This window comes from Sceloporus undulatus, chromosome 6 (genome assembly GCF_019175285.1).
Source record: "Sceloporus undulatus isolate JIND9_A2432 ecotype Alabama chromosome 6, SceUnd_v1.1, whole genome shotgun sequence".
In the NCBI taxonomy this organism is placed as follows: Eukaryota; Metazoa; Chordata; class Lepidosauria; order Squamata; family Phrynosomatidae; genus Sceloporus; species Sceloporus undulatus.
The window spans coordinates 147,307,527-147,335,362 of record NC_056527.1 but is presented as its reverse complement, the minus strand read 5'-3'; the positions used below and the strand labels follow the sequence as shown (position 1 = coordinate 147,335,362).

Sequence of the window (27,836 nt, the reverse complement as noted above, 5' to 3'; positions counted from 1 at the left end):
TGTTAGTTCATTTCACACTTTATTCATCCTTTCCTAATCAACCTTGCCTCAGATATATGTACGCTCTTGGAATTTTGATCCATCTTGCGATTTTTATACTTTTCCACAAATGTGTATGAAAAGAAACAAAAATGCTGAAGTTCTTTTTAAACAAAGTGGTTAAAGCTTGGAAACTTTTCTCAAGGAATGGCACCCGTTCTTCCAGGTTGTGGCTCAACTTTGCACTCGCCGCAGCTGTTCGCACCTCACAAACATTTTCTCCTGCCCTGGATAGAGGTGCAAGTCATTCACAATTTGGGAACAGAAGGTCATTCTAGAAGGAAGACGAAGAAGAAAGAGGAAAAGGAAAATAAAAAAAATAAACAAAAACAATTAAACCAGATAGTAGTAAGCAAAGAATCAGGCATCTGTCCAAGATGATGCACATGGCACATTAAAGCTGATGAATCTAAAGTAGTCTCTTTTAAAAAAAGTAAAATTATAAACACTCAGCATCCAAAACTTAAGAGGATCCAGAAGCTAATCCTCTTCTAGGCTTTTGTGGCCTGCCCTTCCAATGGCTGCAGAAATGTTTGACACTGCTTTAACTTCAAAGGCTTAGTGCTATGGAATCCTGGGATCTGTAGTTTGTTGTGGCACCAGAGCTCTCTGACTAAATATTTCACAAAACTACATATCCCAGGATTCCATAGCACTGAACCATGGCACATAAAGCAGTGTCGAATTGCCTTAATGCAATTCATAGCGTAGATGTAGCCAGTGTCATTTTATCTCCTGTGCCTTTATTTTTTAGCCAAAAATGTCTTTAAAAAATAAAAAAAGATACAAGAGGCTGTTGGCCCGTATTTAACACACCAGGGGTATTGCAAGTGTTTTGGAGTTCAATTCCCAGAAGTCCCAACTAGCCTGCCCTTGGGATAGGAATCCTGGGCCCTCAAGTCCCAAATACCTGGATACCAGTGTTTGAAAACCTCAGCTATCCACCATGTATTAGAAAATCATAAGTATAGTCACAGTAGGAATGGGAAGAAGATTTGAAAAATGGTTGGAAAATGTATTGCTCAAGTGCTGGACAACCCAGATGAGAAGAAATGTGAACTGGTGAGAATCTTCTCTGTTTAGTCTGTGCAAAATTTACATGCGATTACTTTGCACAGAAGACAGCTGTATTGTTTCCTGCACACAAAATGCTGTTTCCTGTACAAGCAATTCTGTTTTCTGCACAAAGCATAGAATAAGCCTTGAAGTGCAAACAGTCTTGGAAAACTATGCAGCCTTTGAAAACTTTTCATGCAACAAGAAAGTGATTCATTGCTTCCTCTGAGAAGAAAAATGAATAAAGAATCGCATCCGTAGATCTCAGTGACATTGCAGAGCCTTGCTAACTTATAGGCCAGGCTTGGCAAAGTTACCCTTTTGGACTACAGCTCCCATAATCCCTCAGGCCAGCAGCCTCCCAGTAAATCATCACCCCTTACTTCCGCTGCGTTTCTCCTGCCTTGACTCGGATAGTCTTGACAATGAGTCCTGGGCGGCGGTCGCCTTTCGTCCAAGGGATGATGGTTTGAACAGTGTTCCAGATGTTCTCCCAGATGGCGATCCCTTCCCATTTCAGTTTGATCATCATCAGCTCCCCAATGTCCATGTCCAGAGGAACAAGGAAAGTGTAGGTTTTATTTCCAGTAATGCCTTCAACTCTAATGGAACAACAGGGGAGAGGATCAAAATCCCAACTGGGACTGAAACATTTACATGTGTGTGCTCATTTATTTGTAGACTTCTTGCAAGAGATTAAATGAACAATTCTAAACATAATTCATATATAAAATTGTAAAGTGGAGTTGGCTACAGGAAGCGCACAACTCCCTTGTTACAACAGCTCTGCAACAAGGTAATGTATAAAAACAAATATTCAGCAAGGGCCAAAGAAGCAAACTAAAGAATAGGTGGAACTCACAAAGTGATAGAGAGGTTTTCAACATTGTCTTTGCTGCCAGTCAGTGAGATGGTGAACGTTGGGTCAATCTGCTTCGGTCTGAATTCATTGATGAAATGGATCTTGAACTGATAGTGATAAACTGTAGAGAAGAGAAAAGGATCAGCTGAAACACACCTGAGCAACTCCTACTGTGCAACTACCTGCCTTTATTCCAGTCTAAAAATTCTGCACAGAAGAAAGCTATAGATCTCTTTTTAAAAATATAAATGTATTCAATGATGGAAACATGCTTCCCCTGCCATTTTATAAATTCTCCCACTGTTTTGCTTAATTGAGTAGGTTGGCCAACTCTTGTAGTCATCCTTCAGAGGTGAGTTTGTTGGAAGTTGGGAAAAGGGGACAAGGGTCTTTGCGGTGGTGGCACACTGGTTTTGGGAAACTTTCCCCAAAAGCATGTGACTGGCCTTTTCCTTATTAAATCTTCAGTGACAACATCATTGTATTCTCCAAAACCTTTTCTGGATTCTTGATTTTACCCTAGCTGTTAATCAGCTTATAAGATCCACAAAATGGATCTTTATTGGGCTGACCAAAATGCACATTATATCTGTTGCAAGCTTTCGAATCTTCACTGGCTTCTTCATGAGACAAAGGTATTAAAAATTATATAAGATAAATATATTGATGATGTTTTTCATGGCCCTACCCCTGGAAAGCCTTTAAGAGTTAGTTTCAGTGTTTTGCGGTTCAGGAAGTTTGTTGTTTTTGTGTTGACTTTAACGCTTTAACTTTTTGAGATACTTTGGATCTTTTCGAAATCCTTTAAAAAGAGCACCCAGCTTCTTCGTAGTAGTGTTTACCAGCACTGCACCAATTGCAAAAGCCCATTCTCTGAAAATGGGTTCAAAGCTCCTGTTTGGGTTCAGGGGGCTTTATCCCAGTAGATTGTGCCCTAAATTCCAGATGCTGGGCTCCCCACTTCCTTTGAACATCTCCAGACCACAAATGTAAAATCCATAGATATCTGGAGTTTGCATTTTTTGTTCCTGACTGCTTGTTTTTTTCACATGGTCTTTGCAACATGTGAAGGAAAGTAGTTGCAGATCACTTGATAGAGCCTGGAATAATAGACGTACTGTTCTTTTCCACTAGCTGTTATGAAAGACGGCTCTTGTTCTCTGTGTGTTGACCTTTGGGGAACTTTAAAATGCCTTTTCTTTCTATGGCAGCACTGTCCAGCCCATCAGACTGAAATTGCAGCAAGCATCTTGTGGGGAAAGAAGGAGGAGAACAGTGTCCTTGTGATCTGGCTTTGTGTGTTGTGGAAGTTTGAATGTTGAATTAGGACTGTGGGCTCGAATCTCTGCTCAGCCACGGGAACACACCTGGGTGACCTGGCACAAGTCACACTCTTTCAGCCTCAGAGGAAGGCAAAGGCAAACTTGGTAATTCAGTTTTTGTGGAAACTGACCGAGTGACCCTGGCCGAGTCTCACCCTCTCAACTGTAGAGAAAAGCCATGGCAAACTTCCTTGGAATAATTTTTAGAAGCCAGTATGGTCTGGCTCACACCAACCTTTGAAAGGCTCCTGGGGTTGGGTCTTCAGGAAGAGCCGCCGGCTTTCAGGGACCTTGGCCTTCCGGATATGGTAGCCCAGCGTGTTGCACCTGTTGGCCCGGCAGTTGAGGCAATGACCCTTGTCAAACGTCTGCATGTCTTTGCACCAGTAGCCTGTCATCTGCTTGTTGTTGTGATGCAGCGAGTCGATGAACAGGTGGACTGACCTTTCATGGGCGCATTTCACAGTCTGAGCCAGACCTGCAAAAAAGTGGAACAAGAGACACCTTAGAAGTGGGACATTCCCTTCCTTAATCTTATGGAAGAGATTATGGAGAAGACAATCTTCATAGTCATCTTGGTTGCCCTGTCTCCCTCGTGTTCCTGAGTGGAGCTTTGGGCCATCTCTGATTGAGATTAAATCCAAAAATTAAGGAATCTGTGAGATATTGTTGGAATATCTCACTGATGGAGATATTGTTGGGAAATCTCACTAGTGGTACATGTTCTTGGAGCAGTTCAAAATGTACTGACAAGACATCTGAATGAAATCACCCTAAATAGGATCCCAACTGGATAACTACTTCGATTGTCCCACATTATCTACCAATGATAACATGATGGCGATGATGATGATGGCTGGAAAATTAGTCTGTAAAGGGATCTTGTAGCACCTTTGAGACTAATGGCAAGAGAAGTTGGTAGCATGAGTTTTCATAGACGTGACATCTGAGGAAGTATACTCAAGTCTGCAAAAGCTCATGCTACCAGTTCCTTTCAGTCAGACTCAAAGGTGCAGTAGGATCCATTTGCATAAGGATGAAGTTGGTGATGGTCTTGGGTTTTCAGCCTATTGGGTGTTACTGAATGGCTTTTTGGACTATCAATGATTTGGATTCTATTTGATAATCTAGGAATCAAGGAGATACCATCAGAAAATGTGGCCCATTCCAAGCAAATCCTGTCTGATCTTGGAAACTAAGCCAAGTCAGCCCTGGTTAGGGCTTGGATGGGAGACCGCCAATGTATCCAAAGAGCCATAGGCTTTATTTTAGATAAGGGAACTGGCAAAAACCATCTCTGAGGATTCCTTGCCTTTGAAAACCTCATGATATTCATGGGGTTGCCATAAGTTGACAGGTGCACTGAAGGCATATACACACATTAAGACAGCACACATTTAAAAGAATATAAAATAATTTTAAAAACAAGAATAAAGGCACAGGATGCCCATGCCCATTCAAAGTCTCTTCTGCACAACCAGTCAACCATCAAATACCTCTATACATAAGGTCTTTTTATTCTATTCACTTATGTCCTACCTCCCCAGCCACAAACAGTGATTGTAGCAAACCCAGGTAAAAGCACATACAAAAGCATTCATAAAAAGCCATGAAAAGTGGCTGTTAAAAGGCAATTAAGCTATCTATAGTATTAAAACCTTTTTAAAACAAACACATCCATTAAAAAGAGAACAACAGAGGGGGAAATCAATAGAACAGCGCACCTTTGAAAATCCCTGCAGCCAGTTCCTAAAAGCCTGTCAGGAGAGGACAGGTTTTGTGTCTCCTCCCCATCACCAAAGACAAAGGCCAAATGAATCATCTATGAATTTGGACCGGACATCGGACCAGCCTCCCTGCCAGAGTTTTATCAGTCTTTCTTCCTTAGATTCCTAAAAACCCTCCTCCCAGTGATCAGCTGCTGGCCTTGCTGGCCGGGGGATGATGGGAGTTCTAGCTTAATTTAAAAGTACATTTCAAAAGTTCTGAATATTCTACCTTTGTAGGCCCTGACAAACATAATCTTTCCCACTCTTGGAGCCCTTTCCTTCCTCCTTTCCTTTTCCATTGTTCTTCTTTCTTTCCTTCTCCTCCTTTTCCTTTCCTACTCCTCTTTTTGCCTGCCTTCCTTTCCTACTCCTCTTTTTGCCTGCCTTCCTTTACGTTTCCATTTTCCTTGTCCATCTCTCCGTCCTCCTTTCCTTTTTTCTTTGTCCTTCCTTATTTCCTTTCTCCATCCCTCCTTTTCTTTTCCATTGTCTTTCTTTCGTTCTCCTCCTTTCCCGTTCCTTTTCCTTTGTCCATCCTTCCTTTCCTCTTTCTTCCTTCCTTCCTTCCTTCCTTCCTTCCCCCTTTCCTTTGCATTTTCCTTGTCCATCTCTCCGTCCTTCCTTCCTCCCTCACCTGTGATGCCGTACTGGACAATGTGGTTGTAGACATGCATGATGTGGCATCCTGGCTGGAAGGTGCCTCCATTGGGGTAGAAGTCGAAGTGGGCGACCGGCTGCTCGATGCCCACACTGAGCCCCATCTGCTGCTGGGTGAAGGTGTGTACAGCATCCACAAAGTCCGCGTCATCCAGCGACAAGCGGTCAGTTGCAGACATGCCTTCAAAGAGGGGGCCGGCCGGATCCAGGCCTGCAAGAGGGAGAGAGAAAGTGAGCCTTGCCTGAGCAGGTTGGTTCGGCGTATTCACTGAATTTCTTTATATCCCAATATGGGAAGAGGCAGAAATAGCAAGGAAAGAATTGAGAGAGGTCATTCTGCCCCTTATAGAAAAAACAGTTCAACCTCTTTCAGCAAACCTTTTATTCAAAACTAACAAATTGCTCATGTGAAATGAAAAACCAAGCAAAATCCAGGCCAGGTAAGCCTTTCTAGGGACCACCTGAAGGTTTCTTCCAAAATGCATCCAGGGTTGACTTTTTCCTTCACCAGCCTCCACTTTTCGTACTGATTTCCTTTTTGGTGCCTAAATTTCTAGACTTGAGGATGATAATTTTCCACTTACAAGTTTGGGCTGCAACTCCCAGAATCCCCCAGCCAGCCCTTGGAATTGTAGTAAAAAAAAGGTAACCTTTCCCATTTTGGATTCTATCTATCCCAGAGGGAAAGGAGCTCAGGTTTGTGAGAGCAAAGGGCTCGATCCATCTTTGGTGGGCAATAAAAAGACCACAGGACATCGTAAATCCTGTTGTTTGCTTTCATCACACTGGGCCCTAATAGGAACCCTGCGTGGCATTTCCATCTTTTCCGACGCAAGTCTTGCTTTCCTGCGGCTCACTCAGCAAAGGCCCAGGCTTCTCAGCACCCTGAAATAATGGGACTCTAACCAGGCGCTTCAATGGGAAATGCAAGGGCTCTCATTAATGTATTCATGTACAGCGCAAAGGGAGCGACATCAAGAAGTTCTGGGTGCAATTAATTTGAAGGGGTCAAGGTGCATTTGCAGCAGCCAAACACTCACAAATGTTACACACACAACAGACAGAGAGAGAAAGAATTATTCTGAAAGATGGCTCTGGATGTCAGTCCCAGACCTAAAACATAGTGCTGTTTCCAGCTGTCGCATCTCTTCCAGCAGGTCCTTGCACAGTATTTTGGTGGCTGCAAAAAGAGTCTTCTAGGTGACATTGCCAACCTAGTCCTGGCTTTCCGAAGTGTTACTGTGTCCTCCTTTACCTGTGATCCTCCCAATCTTCTTGGTGCCCCCGATGGCGCTGCCGGCAAATCCTGCGACGTGAGCCCCTAGGCTGTAGCCAACCAGGTGAGCGTTGCTTCTGGAAAAGCCCACCGATTCCTGGAAGACAACACAGCCGATACTCAGAGGGGTGTTTCAATTCTAGAGCTGGAAGAGGTCCCAAGGGCCACCCAGTCCAATCCCATTCTGCCATGACACAATGAAAGCATCCCCAATGGATGCCCATCCAGCCTCTGTTCATATCTGGAATATCTGGAACTGTTGTTAGAAGGAAGAACCACTACAGCTATCCTCCATTTTTGGAGGAACTACTGTTTTGGAGGGCTCGCATAAGGTGCAAGTGCCTGACGTGGACACACATTGTCCAGCAGCTGAGCATGTGAAGAGTGAGAATAAGACAGACACCTTTCCAGGCCATTCACTCTTACCTCCAGCCATCTGAGGAACTGAGCAATTTCTTGGCCAATGTCCCGCGTGTTCTGCACTGCAATGGGGTAATGCGCATGTGCGAGCGCCAGCCAGTCGGTGATGATCACATTGGTCTGTGTGAGGTGGGATTTCAGAGCTTCGGCCAGTTTCCAAATCCAGCTTTCAAGTCTTCCATCCACCTGCAGATGCAGGAGAAAATGGCCCCCTGAAATTGCTTTTGCTGGTACATTTCATGACATCTGAATGACACCAGTGCACCTAGAGAAGGGCTCAGCGCTCTTCCTTGCGCATTGCAAGCTGTGTGACTTGGAGGGTTGTGCAAACAGCTTTTCCTTGCTGTGGCGGGGCAGCCCTCCAAACATGAAAACAGGAAAACCGCAAATAAAAAACATTTTTTTAAATTGAGAGAACAACATTCTAGGAATATCTAGGTCTTTCCTTACAACTCTCTGCTCAACATCTGGCAGAAGCTGACCATAGAATTGCATTGGAGGACTTACAAATGCCTAGAAAAGTCTTTTCTCTAGAAATCTCAGGTCCTCTAGCATGACTTTATGTTCATCTTCTGGCAGAGTAGGGATGGAGGACCAAGGGAGTCATAGAGATAACATATTAATCAAATCTGTAAATGATCAAAGCCACAAATGTAGAGGGCCAACTGTAAATGCCTCCAAGAGCAAACCAAGCCTGAACTCTCCCTAGATGCCAAGGTGACTCAACTGAAGTAGTTGGCGTTTGGACATAGCATGAGATGATGAGACTCACTGGAAAAGCCAGTAATACTGGAAAGAACAAAGGGCAACAGGAAAAGAGAGAGAATGGGTTGCATTGCAGGTGAATGGACTCCATCAAGTAAATGGTGAGTTTGCAAGACTTGAGCAAGGCAGAAGATGACGGGGCTCTTGGAGATTTTGCATGAATGGCTTCACCAGAAGTCAAAGCCGACTTGATGGCAATTAAGAAGAAATGGCAAACCATCAAAGGCCAGACCTTGAAGAAATAAATAAGACAATAGTAAGCCCAAAGTCCCATCCTTACCGACCAACCATGGACAATCATCACCAAAGGGAGGGAGGCGTTGAAGCGGCAACTCTCCAGGCTGGACAACTGCTTGAACTCTACCAGGCATCCTTCTTCAGCCCGGTCGGAGTACAGGAGGAACTTGGTCTCCAAGTGCGGGCAGCCCTCCGTCTTCCTCCAGATTGGCTGCAGTTTTTGCCCTGAGGAGAGAGGTTTCCAAAAGCATGGCTAAAAGGATACACAGGTTAGGTTTCCATCTGATGCCCCGGTTGCATTTTCTTTCTTACTTCCTCACTGAAGGCTTAGGAATCTTTTTGACAATGAGAACTCTGGTGTTGCAACAGCTTTCCTGGGTGCTGCTTAGGGTCATGTTAAGCAACAACAAGGAAACCAGATAATAAATGTATAAGCAATAACAATGCTGGTATAACAATAGTCTAAGACTTACAATTAAATGGCAAGCTATGTACAGTCGGCCCTTCTTATACACGGATTTTTTATACACGGATTTAAGCATACACGGTTTGAAAATGTTCCAAAAAAGTATAAATTTACCTTGATGTTCCATTTTTTATAAGGGACACCGTTTTGCTATGTCATTATACTTAATGGGACTTGAGCATACACGGATTTTGTTATACACGGGGGATCTTGGAACCAAACCCCAGCGTATAACAAGGATCCACTGTATAATGCTACTCTATAATATTACTAGTTATTGGGCAATGTAAACTACAATTAAGCATTATTTTATCAGGAATTGTATGTACTGCGCTGTGTAAATTTACAGCACTCTATAAATATAGCTTAATAAGGCAGCACATACAGTCAACTTCACATTAAACTACAGTCGTATGTATGAGAAATACTACTGATGGAGATGCAATAAGACATATAGAAAATATATAAGTTTTATGACAGACCTCTGTAAAGGGCAACATACAAATGTTGATGGTACCCATTAATAAATGTGCATAACACAATAACTATCTCACATGAACATTATTTTATCTTGACAACACGTACAGTCCTTTTGAGTATGGGCTTGCTAAAATGTATGCTCTCAGACTCTTTTTATACCAGGATTGCTATTGTTTACGCTGGTTAGGGTTGCCAGACTGAAAAATGGTGAGGGTTCCTGTACTTTTAAAGGTGACATTAAAAAGTTCAGCATGTATTGTTTGTCATGCAATCCACCAACAAGCTGAACTTTGCACTTTTACACAACCACTAAAGGTTTTGGAACCCATGTTGTAGGTAACTACATTCTTATTGCACTGTTTTACAGTTCAATGCTGGATTTCTCAGCACTCTGTGAAAGGAACCTGCTGCATTCACACTGGAGAAATAGCCTGGTTTGGCATGGCTTTAACTGCCTTGGCTCAAGGCTATGGAATTCTGGGAGTCGGAGTTTGTTGTGGGCCCAGAGCAGAGCATAGCCTTGAGCCAGGATGCTGAAAAGCGGTGCCAAACTGGGTTATTTCTCCAGTGTGGATGCAGCCCTGGTCTGAAAGTTTCCATCCTGGTGCCCTGGCAAGGAAGAGGCCATTTCATTGCATTTCACCTCCGATCATGAGCCTTTTCTGCCTCCCCTGGTTTTGCTGCAGCTCCAGCGATGCTGTGCCAAACGCTTAGCAATCCAGGGTCCTCAATTACGGCTGAAAAATGCATTGCATTTAAGCCTTGCTGAGGTATCTCATTTGGAGTGTCTCCGGTAAATCGTCACATTTATTTATCAGGCCATTATGGTTGCGTGTGGGAATATGGCCTGCGCTCGGTTCGATTCACTGCATTAATCTGGAGAAAAGGATCCAACGGGCAAAAACTGTTTACTTTTTTTCCTCCCCTAACAGAGTTTGGAAAAGTTCTCTCTTATTTTATTTTTTAACTGCAAATCCCCAAATTCCTCAGCCAGCCAGGGCTTCCAAAGATTTAGGTAACACAGCACAGTTTTTAAAATTATTTGTACAAAGGTTAAAAAACAACAATATTTTGAAATTTCAGTGTGATCTGGAACACCAGCATAGTGTAATGGGAGACCAGCGTTTGAATGCCATGCTCCGCCATAGAAACCCACTGGGATAGAGTTGTCACAAGTCAGAAATGACTTCATCATCACCATTAACAACAACACAGCACATCATCCACAACAGTCCTTGTCCTCCAAAGGATTTAGATCAATGTTTTCCAAACTCTTGCCCTCCAGGCATTTTGGACTCCCAGAAGCCACAGCCATCTGGGCCAATAGTCTAGGATTCTGGGAGCTGAAGTCCAAAACACCTGGAAGGACAAAGTTTGGGGACCAATTATTTAAACACTTCTTTTGTATGCGGAAGAAAGTCTGAATTATGTATAATCCAGCACCAGTAGACTCTCACCCACACGGTTTATTAAATCTTGGATGCTTTGGACTCTCTTCCCCCTCCCTTGAGTCTGATTTTATGGCCTCTTGTATATTATGCCCTCTTGCTCCAGAGGGAACCTTCTTGCTGTGGTTTTGTTAACCTAACTTATTACAAAGCCGTGCATTAATGGCGAAAGGCACTGAAATAAAGCCAAGCAAGCAACAAGGGGAGGATGCTTCTGCAGGCAGAGGGATGGCCACTTTTGTGCTCAATGGTCTTTATTTTTAGCATCAGATTTTCAGCAGCACCGGCATAATAAAATAGTGCTGGGATGCTGTATCATTTTATGGCCTCCACATCCTTTTGTAAATACTGTATATCCCCCCATTTCTCTTCCTTTCTTCATTTTCCTGCAGTCTTGCAAACTACTCTGACAGCCTGTCTTTAATGTAATAAAGTGTAAGTATTTTTCTTTATTAGGTTTTTGGAATAAGGCACACATGGCATACATATTTCATGGGGCTACATTGCAAAGCAGCCTCAAAGCTCTGCATGCCAGAAAGGTTTCCAGCAAAAAGTGTTGAGACCCTCTTTCCCCGGAGCAGAGATCTGGGTTGGTTGGCTTGTCTTCCAAAGGGGGAAATTGGAAAGAATGCAATACCAAGAAGGAGGATTTTTGGGTACCATAATTTTGGAGAAGCACAACAAAGCAGTGGCAGGCAATGGGATGGTATTGGGGAAAGTGAATTCTCCTGGATTTTAATCACAAATGTGAAATGAAATGGTCAGTCCATGAGTAGATGAAAACATTTTGAACCATCTAGTGACCACTTGAAGTCTTCTTCTAAAATGCATTCAGGGATGATTCTTTCTTTCCCCAGCCTCCACTTTTTTGAAAATGTGTTCCATTTTGGTAGCTAAGTAAGAACTACCCTTTTTTGACATAATGGGTGGCAGCTACTGAGGCAGGTTTGCCTGTTTCCCCCTTTTCTCACCAGTTTGCTGTTCATGTATGCTCAGTAAGGGATTCTGGAGATTGCTGCTCTTTGCCCTGCCTTCTGTAGGCAGACACACAGTGCAATCTGTAGAATCATAGAGTTGGAAGAGACCCCAGGAAGGGCCATCCAGTCCAGCCCCTTTTTTCTGCCATGCAGGAACTCTCAGTCAAAGCATCGCCTTGGCCATCCAGCCTCCCAAGGAGGGAGACTCCACCACTCTCCGAGGAAGGAGTGTGTTCCACTGTCCAACAGACCTTACTGTCAGAAAGTTCATCCGAATGTTGAACTGGAATCTCTTTTCCTGTAGTTTCTATCCATTGCTCCATTGGGTCCTGTCCTTTGGAGCAGCAGAAAACAAGCTTGCTGCATTCTCAGTATGACATTACTTCAAGTATTTGAACAGGACTCTTATATCACCTCTTAACCTTCTCTTCTCCGCCCAAGTCTTTCCTCATAGAGTTTGGGGGTTTCCACCATTCACCATTTTGGTCACCCTCCTCTGGACACGCTCCAGCTTCTCAATGTCCTTTTTTAATTGTGGGGCCCAGAACTGGACACATAATTATTCCAGGTGAAGCCTGACTAAAGCAGAATAGAATGGTACTATGACTTCCCTTGATCTAGAAACCATACATCTATCAATGCAGCCTACAATCGCATTGACCTTTTTAGCTGCCACATCACACTGTTGACTCATGTTCAGCTTGTCGTCTATTAGGTCTATGATTCTAGCAGGAAGCTAAATAGAGTCAGCCCTGGTTAGAACTTGGGTTGAAGACCATGTAGGGACCCCAGGTGCTGGAGGTTCTATTTCAGAGGAAGGAAGAAGCAAAACTACCTCTGAGTAGTCCTTGCTTAAGAAAAACCTAATGAAATTCATGGTGTCACAATAGGTTGACAGTCAACTTGGAGGCAGAATTAAAGATGGAGATGGATGCCTCCAGCCACTTCTGCCTGCCTCCCTCTCTGCCTCCATTGATGGTGGCCAGTTGCTGGTTCCTGTTAGCCAACCTGATGCCAATGCTTCTGACTGTAAGTGTAAAAGGAAATTGAAATGTTGGCAGAATATGAGGGAACTCTGGCTTCAGGAACTTATTAATTCAGGAAGTGTTGTACCCTCCCCTTATTTACTGCTGGGTTGTAGTTAAATCCCCCTATCCATAATTAACTAGGGTGAATACTTCATACACACATCTCCAGTTAGTATTTCTTATTTGCAGGGTCTGGAATAATTGAATTTAGAGCCTGAAGAGCTGGGGAGAAATTAAACCCTCCCATTCATAATTAACCAGGGTGAATATTTCAGACATTTCTATCCAGCCAGTATTTTTTATTTGCAGAGATTGGCATAAATTGAAGGCAGTGACGGAAGGCCTGCAACGAAAGGAGGAGTGGAGGGAATGGCAAATTCGGCCGAGTTTCATTAATTCTGGGCCTCCGTCTCATTTGATAGAAGGGAAACGGAGAGAGATGTAGGTGGATGAGAGAGAGTTGTACCTCCATCAGAGGCTCAGAATCCTCACCCTTCAAAGTTAAGCCCAATTGTGGGCTACCAAGAGTTCATGGGGGCAACCTACTTTGTGATCTGGGCATCACCATCTCCCTGAGGCTGCGGCTAGAATGAGTTCCTATTGAAAACCTTCTTGATTTTATTCACAGGAGGCTGTGGACATTTTCAAAGGAAGATATGAATCATAAAAGCACACTTAGGAAATTGCCTGAGGGACATTTTCAGACAAGGGAAATTGGAAGTATAATCCAATGGCAATCTGAACGCAATCATGGGGTTTAACTACCCCACGCAATTTCGGGCAATGGGAAGTCAGTCCGAATGCAATCATGGGGTTTCACGTTATTGCATGAGAGGTGATCACAAACAATTTTGGGCAATGGCAAGCTATTTTCAGGCAATGGGAAGTCAGTTCGAACACAATTCGAATTCATGTAAATTCGCTGAGCTGGCGAATTCACGTGAATGCGTTCTGGCCCCACTTTCTTTTCATTTGAAATTAAGAGAAAATCCTCCTGTGCAATAAACTCCTAAGGCTACTTTTTTCTGGCTCTTTCCTGGTGCCTCCAGTCCAGTTGCCATTTGTCTATGTTTCTTTTAATTAGGGCACTCTTTAGGGATGAATAAAGAAATACTCATCCCTCTTTTTTAATTTTTAAAAAAGAGCAGGCACAATTTGCATCTCCCAGCGGTGAAAGATATCTGTTTGTCCTAGCATGAGCTTTGCTTGCCTCTCCTTTTCTGTGCCTTGCCTTGCTTTGCTCTATGCTGCCAGGAGGATTCTGGGAGTTGTGGGCCTTGAACAAAATAAAGTCACCTTGCTCTGGCCAATGTCCAGTTCTCTTTTTCTTTCTGTCCCTCTTATCTGCATCATTAAATATTAATCCAGGCTTGGAGAGTGTCACTTTGAAGATGAGAAAAGAGAGAGGGAAAAAGGAGAGACTTCCCCCCCCCCCCCAAGTAGGCTGCAGATGGTCAGAGTTCAGCATTTATTTCTCCAGGGAATTGTTTGACTTTAATGGAGGTGGATGAATGGCCTCCGTCATTTTGGCCAATCTTCCTGGCACCACAATTTGGCCTCCCTTTACACTACAGACCTGCCTATCACCTCCGCATCTGCATCCCTCAACTTAACCCAATAGGTCCTATGCTAGGACAACATACCTTCCAACTGTCCCAATTTGGCAGATCCTATGTCCCAGATCCTATTAAAATGTCCCGGTTTCTCCTTTCTTCTCCTCCTGCTTTGCACCCTGGCCCTCAGCTTACTTCAGTTTCTGCAGACTGAATTCAAAGTGCAAAACTAGTTTGAACACCAGCAAATGAGTCAGAGGGAGAGAAGAGGAGGACGTCTTGCCCTTCCCTATCTACTCAGACTTTCCTAAATTCCAGGGTTTCTCTTCTTAAGAAGATAGTTTTGTGTATCCATCCTCATTAATAACTCTTCTCTTCTTGTTGTCTAGGAAAAGAAACGTTTAGCCGCACTCTGGTGATGCTCATCGACATGCCTCCAGGTTTTCATTGGTGAAATGTTTGCAGGTACGGGACAATGGGAGATATTGTATAGACCTTGGGAAATTTCCCCCTTTTGGGAGCTATAGCACCTCGAATGACTCCTGTGAGCAAGGCAAGAAACCTTTAGGACACAGTTCACCCCAACCTTCACTGCAAATATGGTTGACAATAATGTCCATAGATGTGTTGGTTGTCTTGCTATGGGTCTCCAAGTTGACTCTGACCTAAGAGTTTCCTTGGCTTGATTTCTTCAAAAGGGGGTTGTTTTTAGTTATTGGACTATGACTGGAGAAGAGAGTTTGAGTCCCTGCTTGGCCATGGAAACCCACACTCTCTCAGCTTCAGAGGGCAGCTGCGGTGGCAAGCCTAAACAAATATTGCCAGGAAAGTCTTCAGGATAAGTTCACCTTAGGATGGCTGTATGTTGGAAATGACTTGAAGGCACACAACAAAAATGGATTGCTCAGGTCTTGTCCAGTGGCCAGCCTCACTCCCTTTTCTTTTTGTTTTTCTGCCTGCTTTTCTCCCTGCCTCCCTTTGGAAAGGGTGCAGCCGGGTGCCTTGCCCCCGTCTCCATCCATGGCACTCCAATTAGCCACCAAGGAAAGCAGCCCAGGCCTTGCCAAGGAAAACGGCTGTTGCTAAGTAAAGCCAGCGCTGCTGAGGCTCATCAGCGCTTTTGCAAGCGGCTGCTTGGCATGGAGGTGGGCATCCAAAGTCCTCATTAAAAGGGTGTTAGATTGAGAAGGCGGCCATGTGGGGCCAGAGCAAGAGGCCAGACCCTCGCGCTTGGCTTTGGTGCCGCTTGGTGGCTCTGTGCCTCATGGCTGTGTCAGTGGGGCGGTGAGTTCCTTCCAGGTTTTAGCTAGAACTTTAAAGGAGTGATCTAAGGTGAGCTGAGCCTTTTTAAGCAAAGAGGATCCATAACCTTGGTTAGCTCCTCTATAGTTGAGGCTCCCCTGGTTGCCCCCAAGATTTCCTCACCATCATCTCCATTTAGGGCTGGAGAAAGACCCAGGCATGAAACCTGCCGCTTGCAAGGGATGCTGAGTCTTTGCAGCAAATAGACCTTTTCAACTGCAGCAGTGGAGGTGTGGCTGGGCTTATCAGTTTAAGCAATTTAAATGCAAAGATATAGCTGTGTTAGTCTGTAGAATCAGTAAGTAGAGAGATCTTGTAGCACCTTTGAGATTCACTGGAAGAACAAAGTTGGCAGCCTGAGCTTTCCTAGACTTCAGTCTGCTTCCTCAGATGGATTTGGGGGAGTGGAAAGCCAGGGACAGACTGAAGTCTATGAAAGCTCATGCTGCCAACTTCTTTCTTTCACTTAGTCTCAAAGGTGCTACAAGATTTCTACATAACATTTAAATACAGTTGATCCTCTCTGTTCCCAGATTCTGCATCCATGGACTCATCCATCAATGACCTGAAAAACCTTTTAAAAATATAGTCAGCCCTCTGTATCCACAGCTTCTTTATCCACCAATTCAAGTATCTACAGCTTGAAAATATTCCCAAAATATATAAATTCCAAAAAGCAAAGCTTGATTGACCTTTTATATAAGGAGCACTATTTTGATATGCCATTGTATTTAATGGGACTTGAGCATCCATGGTTTTTGGTATCCATGAGAGGTCCTGGAACCAAACCCCAGATGGTTCCAATGTGCAATTGTATTAGATGGATGGATGGATGGATAGATAGATAGATAGATAGATAGATAGATAGATAGATAGATAGAAGTCAGTGACATACAGAACTTCATAAATATATTAGCAAAATGTTTTGGCTCTTGCCTTATTCAGTTGCTCAAACCGAAAGTGAGCTGCATCCAAGACAGAAGCTGAAATATTGTGCAAATCTATTCATAATGTTCCTTTTGTTAATCACTCCAATAAATATTTATAGATTTAAAGATCAATAACAGCATCCTTCTGGGATCCAAGACAAACATGCTAGAAATGCTCTTTGTTTGCTTTTAAATTACACACATGAACACACACACACACAACATGTATGTACACACATAAAGAGACTTATCTTTCCGAACACTACCCTGCTAAGGCCTATCAGTTCCAGATCGTATGTCTTCATGCAAATGTATTTTCCTTAGTCCAAATGTTTGTAGCCTGACACTTTACTAACCTGGTCTTGATACAGCAAATGTTGTCTCCCAAAGAGTAGGTCCATTTTGATGGCTGCCTTTTAGGGTCAGTAAGGTGACCACAAAAAAAAACCCTTGCCTGTTGGGGAGCTCAACCCCATGCCAAAATCCAAAAAATGGACCCACTCACCTTTCTTCTTCCTTCCATTGGGGCTCCCTTGAGTCACAAGGCAAATGGTCAGTAGGAACGTGAGGCTGAGGATGCTTCTCATTGCTGGCCTTTTCCCAGGAAAACCGAGGCTCATTCCAGGTGACAAAGGCTCAGGAAGGAGGAGAGAGAGAGACCCTGTTGATCATCAATTTGTGGCGAGGACTAGCGGCTTATTAATTATTAACTCTTAAAAGGGAATCCAGTCCCCCCCACCTGTAACCCCAAAGAAACCCCAGCAAAGTCTGATTTACCCCAGAGGTGGTCCTTTACGTACTCCCAGCAGCCACCTCAATGAATTGAATTTTTTCACATTTCTTTTCCTATTGCATTGGATCAAAATCCTTTTTGTGAAATATCACTGGAGGTCACGGGTAGATCATTCTGTTTTTGTTTACCTTCATCTGGACATATTGCAAAATGGCCATGGGAAATGCAAGCAAATTTATTTGGGAAGTTGACACAAAGCTTAAAGAGGGAGAGTTGGGATGAAACTGGAAGTGTCCAATAGGTTTCGTGTTTGGCTTGAGGAACTTGAAATCAGTGGATGGGATCCTGGTGAGATACCATGATAAGGCAGTCTGTGATCGGCCACATAGGCTCTGGGTTCCAGTCTGAACATTAAAAGGCCTATAAATGGCACCAAGCCCTGATCTCCTTGTTCCTCTAGTGCATGCAAAGGTTGAAGTCCTTTCTGTTAATCCTGGTTGGAGTGGATCAGTTGAATCAATTGTTGACTGTTGAGTCCACACTTATACAAATTTCATTTATTCAATTGGGTCTACTCTATTTGGGACTCATGTCCTTTTTGAACTAACCTTAATGCAGCAGATAAGATCAAGGCCCTGCCTCATATTGTCTTGTTTCTATGCTTTGTTGCTCAACAAGGCTGGCATTTATTTACATTATCTGTGTGTGTGCCTACAATTCACCTGTTGACCTATGGCCACCCTATGAATTTCTTCATAGGGTTTTCCTAGGCAAGGAATCCTCAGAGATGGTTTTAGGGTTTCCTTCCTCTAAAATATAGCCTATTGCACCTGGCATTAGTTGGTGGTCTCCCATCCAAGTCCAAACTAGGGCTGACCCTCCTTATCTTTCAATACCAGACTGGATCTGTTGCCTTTTAGGGTATTTAGATCAGGCAAGGAATACCCAGAAGTGGTTCTGTCAGATCCTTCCATTGAAAACAGAGCCTTCAACAGTTGGTTTTTGTTGGTGGCCTCCCATCCAAGCAATAACCAGGGCTGACCCTACTCTACTTCCAAGACCAGATAAGATCTGGTGGCTTTAGGATATTTAGGCCCCCTAAAGGAACGCAACTGTGTGTAAAGCACCAATAGGATTTTGTCCCCAGTTTATTTAATGAGTGTCACAATGGCTTTTTAATTTTGGGTGTGCACTGAACACATAAAAATTAAAAATAAAAGCTGTTGTTTTTGCAAAGTGCAGCCAGAGAGATTCCTGGGCAAGCTCCAGAGAGAGTTTGCATCTCACAAAATGGCACACTGTTAACACACTACACACTCATCCTATCTGCCTTGCTGCTTTTGTCTCCCCTAGGATTGTCACAGTGTGTGTGTGTGTTGCCCGGTGCGTTGCCAGCGTTCCCAGAAAGAATGGGTCCTTTTCTCCATTTGATGTACATGAGTAATTCCAATTAATTTTAATGTGCAGTCATCAAGTGAAGAATGGGCAGCCTACAGCAAAATGTAGCTCAGTTTGGGACAGGTTTCTGCGTTATGTCTCTCGGCTTTTTCAATCCAAATCGTGATTTAACTAGCAAAAGGTCTTTTAAGAATGCAGGCTTTTTTATTTTTAATAAATTGTCTTGGGGCATTGTTTGGGGTTTTTTTTTAATTACTCAAGCATAAGTTAACACAGTCACAAAGGACCCCCTTGAGCATGTGCAGAGTGCATTTCTCTCAATTACTATTGAGTGCCTAGGCTTTATCATCTGGACTTCTAAGCACCAGCAATTTTCTCGTGTTGGGTTTAGCCTCTTTCCTATCTCCATGATTCAAGTAACAGAAGGCAGTGCAATGCTGGGGTGTGTACAACTTTTGGATCATGTCCTCATGGAGTGAAAGGGAGGTCTCTATGAGACCCAGAGCTTGGGGAAGTTAGTTTTTTGGACTACAGCTCCCAGAGTCCCCATGCCAGTCATGTGAGGATGATTGAGGATAGTTCCATAGGCTTTTTGTCTAAACCAGTCATCCCCAAACTCTGGTCTTCCAGCTGTTTTGGACTTTAGCTCCCAGAAGCATACGCCATCTTGGCCAAGGATCCTGGGAGCTAAAGTCCAAAACACCTAGAAGATCAGAATTTGGGAATAAATGGTCTAAACCAACAGTGTGGGGCCCAGCTGAAATCAATTGCTGAATGGTGTCCATTGTTGTCAGCTGCCCTCAAGTCAACCTTGAACCATGGTGACCCTGTGAATGAGGCATTTCCAAGCCCCACTGTCTTCCGTTGTTCTGCTCAGGTCCTGCAAATTCAGGCCCATGTCCTCCATTATTGAGTCTATTCATCTGCCGTACAGCCTTCCTCTCTTTCTACTTCCCTCCACCTTTCCAGGGAGCGTTCAGGCTTGATCTGCTCCAAGACCCATTTATTTGTCTTTTTGGCCATCCATGGGATCCCCAGCGCACTCCCCCAGCACCGTATCTCAAACTGATTTTCTTCTTAGCCAACTTCTTCACTGTCCAGCTCTGCCATCTGTACAGTGGCGATGGGGATACGATGGCTTGGACAGTTCTAACTTTTGTGCTCAGTTGTATGTCTTTGCATTTTGCAATCTTATCTAGTACTTTCATAACTGCCCTTCCCAGTCCTAGTCTTCCTCTGGTTTTCTTCTGGTGCCATGACAAACTACAATTCCCAATGGTGCCAAACCGGATTGTTTCTGCAGTGCAGATGCAGCTTTAAAGTGGCATTGGGTGGAAACCAACTATTAGCCTTCCTCTTCAGAGAGCCAACGCAAGTGTTGAAAGGTATCATGTTTGGGGTTTTGTTGGGAGACACTGCGTGCAACACTGGGTCCCTGGATCTCTGTCTCTCCAGAGATGGAGTCTGCATGCATCCTGGGCTGCCTTTCTCTTCTGCTATATATCTTGTTTCTGTCCTCTCCTGCCTGGTGGGCTGCCTGTCGATCGCCAGAAGGGCTGTTCTTAATCAGGCCTCTCCATCCGCTGGCTGGCTGACGTTCCAGTTATGAACAGACCTATGCATCCAAAATGAATGGCCCGCTTTTGGAAAAATGCAGGCGAAGAAGAAGAGCCACGGCTGTTGCAACTTGGAAGAAAAACAATCTCCTCCACCTGCAGACCCTGGAGTTGGAAAAACATGCCAAACACTCCCATATTCTCCTCATCTCCTCTCAGGTTGCAAAATGGGCAGGATTGCACTCACCGTTTCATACTGGTGAGCTCTGTGACACCCAGCATCCCTAGAGGTCAGGGCTTGGTCCTGCAAGGGGCATAACACTGGAGGAGGGGGACAATTGTGCCATCGGCATATCTTCGAATTGGGACATTATCTTGGTTTCCTATTTTTTCTCAGTCCCAAAATTTCTAGCATTCCAAGGAGTGAGACTTTGAAAATTGTCTATCCACAATAGACATCTGATCTTGGAAGCTAAGCAGGGTCAGACCTGGTCAGGACTTGGATGGGAGACTGCCACCACATCCCAAACACTGTAGGCTCTATTTCAAAGGAAGGAAATGACAAAACCACCTCTCTGAATATCCTTGGTTGAAGAAAACCCCATGGAATTCATGGGTTGCCATAAGTTGAAGATACGTCCATAAATACATACACCTCTGTTTCATTTGTTGTGTTTTGCAAAATTTTAATGGAATAACTCCCAACCTGCGAATAGTCTTTGAAAACTGTACTGTTTTCTCAGACTTTCTCACGGTGGGAAGACAATTGCTAAAATTACTCATTGCTTTCTTTGAGAGGGAAATTCTTCCTTCCAGGGATGGAATTGCAGCAAAACCTACAAAGCCAGAGAGCGTTTTTTCCCTTTCCTTGAAGCAGCCATTTTGCTTCCTTCTTCTCATGCTTCAAACATCCAGACATCAGAGTGGCCTACAAGAGATGGCGGCCTTCCTTGCTCGCTCTCTTCCGTTCGCAAGCACTACAGGTGGAAAAGGTAAACATAAAACTAATACCTTGTTTGATATGAGCGAAAGAAAAAGGTCTGTTTCAAGAAGGGATCCGTGATTACAGCAAATGCAAGGCAAAACAAGGTGGCTGGGAAGAGGAGGCTTGCTTTGGAAGTGCTTTTGGAGGGAAGAGATAAGAAAGGGAGCAAAGGCTCTTCAGAGCTTCCAGGGCTTTGGGGTGCATTTTGATGGGGACTCTTCAGAGGTAAGACCTTTAGGAGAGCAAACAGCCCCACATCTCAACAGAGGAGCAATGGGGCCGAGGGGAGAAGTGGGGGAGGCCCATCTCTGAAAGCACGGCCTTTAAACAAAATGCCAATTTGAAAAGAAGTGGGTGTTTAAAAACACCGGCAACAAATCTGAAGCTAAATGTTGTAAGCCGTGGTTTATGTGATCCACGTTTTGTTCATCACTTTGAAGGAGGCTTACAAGGAGTGGAACTGTCCCAAACACAGTCAGGGCAACCAGCAAAGGCTTCTTGCTACACAGCTGATAGCCAGCAGCTCATGAGCAAGCCAAGTCACAGAGCAGCTGACACTTCAGCACTTATTTTACTTAGTAAACACAAGCCTTTAAGTCCCAAAGTTCATTCACAAGCTTCAGGTCTGGCAAAAGAATTCTTCAGTATCCAAGTCAGGTACATGGCACCCAGAGTCCACAAACACAGTCCAGGTCAAACAAAGAGCACAGGAAAGTAATGATGGGCCAAGTAAGTCAGATAATCTTTGGCAATTCCTGGAGGGCAAGGCTGGGATTTATAGATCAGCAGCTGAAGGCAGTTGCAGCTTAATTAACAGCTGCTTCCTATACATCCTCTGAGACCTCTTCAAGCCCTCCCTTCCATAGAATCATAGAGTTGGAGAGACCACAAGGGCCACCCAGTTCAACCCCCTTCTGCCATGCAGGAACTCTCCATCAAAGCATCCCTGATAGATGGCCATCCAGCCTCTGCTTAAAGACCTCCAAGGAGGGAGACTCCACTACATTCCCTCTTCCACTGTCAAACAGCTCTTACAGTCAGCTCTTACTTTGTCATTTCTTCTTGGCAAAGGTAGGTATGGTTAAGTTGTCTTCTGTATCTGAATGAGGAGCAGGACTCTGCCAAAGCTGGTCCTGCAACCTGGTCTGTCTCTGAGACGTGGGGCTGTGGACCTTCCTCTTGCTCTGGTTCAGCAGAAGGTCCCAGCAGGTCCACAGATTCAGTCCTGGGACATTATCAGACAAGGGAAATTGGAAGTATGGCAATCTGAATCATGGGGTTTAGCGTTATTGCATGATAGACTACCACACACAATTTGGGCAATGGCAAGTTATTTTTGGGCAATTCGAAGTCCATTCGAACGCAATTCGAATTCTCGTAAATTTGCTGAACTAGCGAATTCACGTGAATGTGTTCTGGCTCCACTTTTTTTTCATTTGAAATTAAGAGAAATTCCTCCCATGTGATAAACTCCCTTGAGTCCATGTCCATCTTCTGGAAGCGAGGCACAATAGGAACACTATTCAGCACATGGAGAATTCCTTCCAGGTCCAGGGGGAAAGCTCGAGTGGTCTCCCTGTCCCCTGCTGACATGGGAAGCACCAGCTGCCTTGGCTACAGGTAGGCAAAGAGTCATGGCAATGTCAGAAGTCAGACCTGGCTGGAGTGACACATGACTTGTTTACATCCCGGTTGGACTACTGCAATGTGCTCTGTGTGGGGCTGCATTTGGAAAATGTTGAGGGGCAAGTGCCCTCATAGCTTTGTTTGTTTCCCGAACAGACAGACTGTCTGTGGGCCTTCCATGCCTTTGCTCAGCCTCCACCAGTGAGGGAGCAAGTGAACGCCATGCAATATAGATGAAGAGAGCTGGTACCTGAGCGGAAAGATGCAGAAGGCCTTGGCTGTTCCTGCAGATCAAAGGGATGCTAATGGGGATGGTGGGGCCTGTAATATTTTGTAGCCTCGGTGCATGACTTTTTCCTTTGGTTTTTTTGGCATGCAGATCTGTCACTCCACTGACTCGCTTGGAAAAGAGGACCCCTGTGTTGGAGCAGACCCCTGAGGTGTCATGGCACAGTGATGTGGAGCTCTTTTTATGCTCCTTTTTTTCTCCTTCCCGGTGTCATTATGTTTGATGAAAAGGAAAGCCTTGATATGGCTCTCCAAGCGTGCAGCTTGCCTTTGCTGAGAGGACTTTATTTGCTCAGGCCCAGATGTTTCTCTGGCTTCCTCTGTAGGGTGCACAGAAGGGATTTTTTCCTCCTCTTCAATGTGCATATTTCATCACAGTCTGCAAAAAGTCTGGTACAGGGATTTCTCTTTGGGGGACAAAGCTGCCCAAAGCCTCTTTGAAACTTTGCAGCAATGAGGTGATGCAACAGAAAACCAATTCTCTGCTTAATTACAGCCCCTGCTATACATTTCCAAAGCATTGTGCCTGCTTCCATTCACAGCAGAAAGCTAATTGGGTGAGAAAACCATAGCATTAGAGATGCACAGACTTAGGCTGCATCCACATTGGAGAAATAACCCGGTTTGGCACCGCCTTAACTGCCCTGACTCAAGGCTATGGAATTTTGAGAGATGGAGTATGTTGTGGGGTCCAGAGCAGAGCTGTGAGCAACTTTGGTAGGTGCTTAATGCACAATGCTTAATGACATTACAGGGATTGTCCCTAATGTGTGGTGTTTTGGCCCAGATATCAAACTAAACAGAGACCTAAACTGGCAACCCTACTGCATGCACTTCAGGACTGCAAACTCTGAGCTGGACATGAAGATTCATTGTGATGTGCCTCTTGTTTGTGTATACATGCACGTCTTCATATCACCTGTTGATTTATGCTGATCCCTTGGTGAAAAATGGTATTTGAGGGAATGAAAGGGATCATTTGTCTGATCCTTCATACAAGCTTTGGAGAGGAAAAGGGACTCAGTTTTTCACCAAATCACACTTGTCACTGTGGAATGATGCTTAACTGGCACGTGAAGCACATGGAGGCTGGTGGCCTCTTGCTTTCCAAAAGTGGTGAATCATCCACCAGACCCCGTCTGCTTGGCTGCAAGTATTTGCCCACTTTCTCAGCTGAGCATCTGCTGGCGTCTGCCGTGCCAAGGACCCCATGCGGTGGGAACACAGTGTTCAATATTGAGCATGATCGCACCTCTTCCCTCCCTGCCTTTACAACGCACAGAAGAAGAAAGAAAGAGAGCTTTGTGGTCTAATAGCAACATTAAACTGCATCCCTTTTTTCTTCGTGGTCTCAAAACCCTCTCCGCTTGCGTATGGGTTGTGCTTGTGTGCATTTGGACCACAGTCCTGGGGGTGCAAATTTAATGTGTGTGCATTTTTAACATGTTGCCTCCTTTCTTCCTGGAGAAACCAATGGCTTAGGATGGTTTATTGTAGCTGCAAAAAGGAGGTGCCATTTTTGTGGGGAGACTGTGGGATTTTGCAGAAGGTGCCTGAGGGGAAACATAGGACTCAGGGGGTCTCAAATGTTTTTTAAATGAATTATTAAAGTATAATTACAAAGGAGAAGGGGGAAAAAAGAGAAAGAAAAATGGATTGGGCTGTACATTGATATAAATCTGTTGATATAAATTTCACAAAACATTTCCTTCAAGTTGGACAAGGGGCTAGGTAGTCGGCATTGTGCAACAGACATATTCTCCTGCTGGTGTTGGAAGTGGAGTTGCGTGGGCAGCATGTTCTTCTGTGCCTTCTCTTTGCACATTACGCCTTGTGAATTGTGGTTGTGTGTCCTCTACTTTCCATTGTGGTTGTGCGTCGCATATTGCAAAGGGCACCCAGCCCTTGACATGTGTTGTGCAGTGGTGGTATTCTGCATTACGGTTGTGTGGTGCTGCTGTGGTGCATGCCTGCATGTGAATATTTACGCTATGCCAAAGGGGTATTGGATTGAGGCCCTTGACTCAAGCCATGGCACATGTCGCTCAAGCCAGGCAATGATGATGTGGGCCGGGGAAACCAAGCTGTGGGTCATTAATAACTTCTTCCCTCTTGACCACATTCTGAGGTTGCTTGTCCATACGGATGCCTTGGGTTTTCCCTTGTGAAATATTGGAGTGTATGTGTTTCCTGTTTTTGGAAAAGTTCCCTCCTGGGACTTTTCGCCAATGTGGCAAAAATGGCCCCCGTTTTCTCTGGAGGCATTGATGGGAAATAATGTTTGCCTTTGGACATCTGGAAAGAAGTTTGCTTAATAAGCAAGGCGGCGGTTGGAAAGTGGAGGGTATTTGCATTTTAATCTGAGGATTTCCACGTCTCCCCAATTAAAGGCAACACACATATACAGAGCAGACGTTCTGATGAATGACGGGGACAGCTTGATCCCTTTCTCATTACTTCGATGTCTGAAGTGGAACCAATGCCATTTATTATTAATTTAATTAAAATGGCAACATATTATTTCCCCCTCCCGCTCCTCCCACCGTACAGAACTGTAAACATTAATTTAATACAACCGAGAATCATGGAATTCAATCTTAATTACTCCAAAACTGGGCTAATCAGCCAAACTGAATCAGGGAAGCAGTTAACTCTTTCTCTCTTTTGAAACAGCATTCGGCTTCAAGGTCAGAAATAAACAACTGGCAGCGGGAGAAAAAGGTTTAAAAAGGAATTTTTGGAAGGCAAATAACTAGCAGAATCTTGTTGATGTCTTATAAACCTGTAAATTCCCTACAGAAGCAGATGAGTGTTTCTGTCTGGTGCAGAATGGCCCTTTGCAGACCAGAGAATATGGTGCCCTAGCATGTTTGCTCATGCACTGTGTGTGGTTGTGCATTTTGATGGTGCATGCATGCACGTGGTTGTGCATGCAAACCATTATGCTGTTGAGGCGCATGGACATCTGCTTGCAACATTTATTTGTGCAATCTAGCAATTCACTTCTTCATATCTACAGTAGAAATCCATGACTGCAAAGTTAATGTTCCATCTCCTTCATGCATCATTTTAGAGCAATTGTCCCAAAAATATTTTTTTAAAACCAAGATGGTCTTTCTATGCCACTGTTGAGGAAGCTCTAAAATTAAGGCATTTGGGTCACTGAGGCAGAAAGGCCACTCCTTGACCTGGAGCTGTGATGCTGTCCTGCACAAGCCTCATTGCAAGGATGGCAGCAGGGACGTAGCCAGGATTTTAGGAAGGGGGGGTCCAGACTAAGTGCCGCCATTATAATGGGGCTTGGGCACGGCGGCGCAGCAGCACGCACCATTCATTTTTCTAATGGAAAGGGGGGTCCGGACCCCGAGAACCCCCCCCCCTTGGCTACGTCCCTGATGGCAGTTGTGCAACGACACAACAACACACTTTCCACTTGTCCTGATTTTGCAGGGACAATCCCAAATAATCCTCTATCATCTCATTTTCTCAGCTGCTTTCAAAGTGTCCCCATTTTTCTTCTCCAACCACTTTCTTCCTTTTGTCTGTGGCTCATTTCAATTGCAGCAAACTGAGTTCAGAGTCCAAATAATAATAATAATAATAATAATAATAATAATAGTGCAATCCGTTAACTCAGCAGGAGCAAAAGGAGAGGAGGGATAGATCTTGTTCTCCCCAGTCGGCTCAGGCGAAAGCAAACTGCTGCAGACTTTCTTTGCTTGTCTGTTCTTCCTCATGAACAACTTTTGCCATCTTGACCACACTCAGAGGTTGCTTGGCCACATGCGTTCAGGGTTTCATCTGTGAAATGTCGGAGGGTGTGTGCGTCTGCCTTATTGTGCAGCTTCCATTCATTCTCCCAAACAATGAACAATGGATTCTGGGGTGTGCAAAGACCCTGCTCCTTCTTTTTCTCTCGACTGAGAAGGCAATTCACAGATTTATATTACGTACCACAGAAACAGAAGAATAAGAACTTGCAGAACGAGTGGAATTTAAATTGCCTTGTTTCCAGGGACACTACTACTTTGAATTAAAAATAGCTCTGCGTAAAGCCTGGGAAATTCTGCTCGTGGTGCCTCTAAAAATGTCTCCAGATGCCCTTAAGAATAACTTAGAATAACTAGGAGAAGTTACTTTACATATCCAGGAGTGGGTGACTGTTGGGTAACATGGACACCCTCTTGGAGGGATTCACATGAAATGACTCACCCTAAATTAATATTTTGCCCCCCCCCCCAAAATCCACTCAGGAAATCCAGTCATGCCCGGGACAAAAGAAAGGTTACTTGGCCTTCTGAGGACTCCATAAAAGGTCTCCCTAATGGCACAAACCAAGGCAATACTCTCCTTGCGCATGACCTAGCCACCTTGAATCCCATTTTAGAGAAAGGTAGGATATAAATCCCATAAATAAATAAAATAAAATAGCTTTGTGTGTGTAACTTCTCTTCCCAAATCTGGATTGAGACATTGTGCATCAGACAATGGTTTCCAACCTCTTCCCTCAGGAAACTTGTGTACCAATATAGAGCAGCAATGTAGTGTTGTGGTTTGAGTGTTGGACTATGACTCTGGAGACCAGGGTTTGATTCCCTACTTGGCCATATAAACCCACTGGGTGATCTTGGGCAAGTCCCACACATTCAGCCCCAGAAAACCCC

At 44.3% G+C, this 27,836-nt stretch overlaps 1 protein-coding gene across 1 annotated transcript; it reads right to left on the bottom strand.

Annotated features, from left to right (window-relative positions):
• LIPC (lipase C, hepatic type) lies at positions 1-17,406 on the bottom strand. Its single transcript, XM_042471392.1, has 9 exons — positions 17,092-17,406; positions 8,447-8,628; positions 7,408-7,587; positions 6,961-7,078; positions 5,683-5,916; positions 3,515-3,757; positions 1,958-2,078; positions 1,479-1,697; positions 1-313 (listed from the first exon to the last, which is right to left on the bottom strand). Exons 1-9 carry the CDS (start codon positions 17,204-17,206, stop codon positions 214-216), a joined length of 1,512 nt encoding a protein of 503 aa, XP_042327326.1. The 5' UTR covers positions 17,207-17,406; the 3' UTR covers positions 1-213.
• Positions 17,407-27,836: the final 10,430 nt, after the last annotated feature.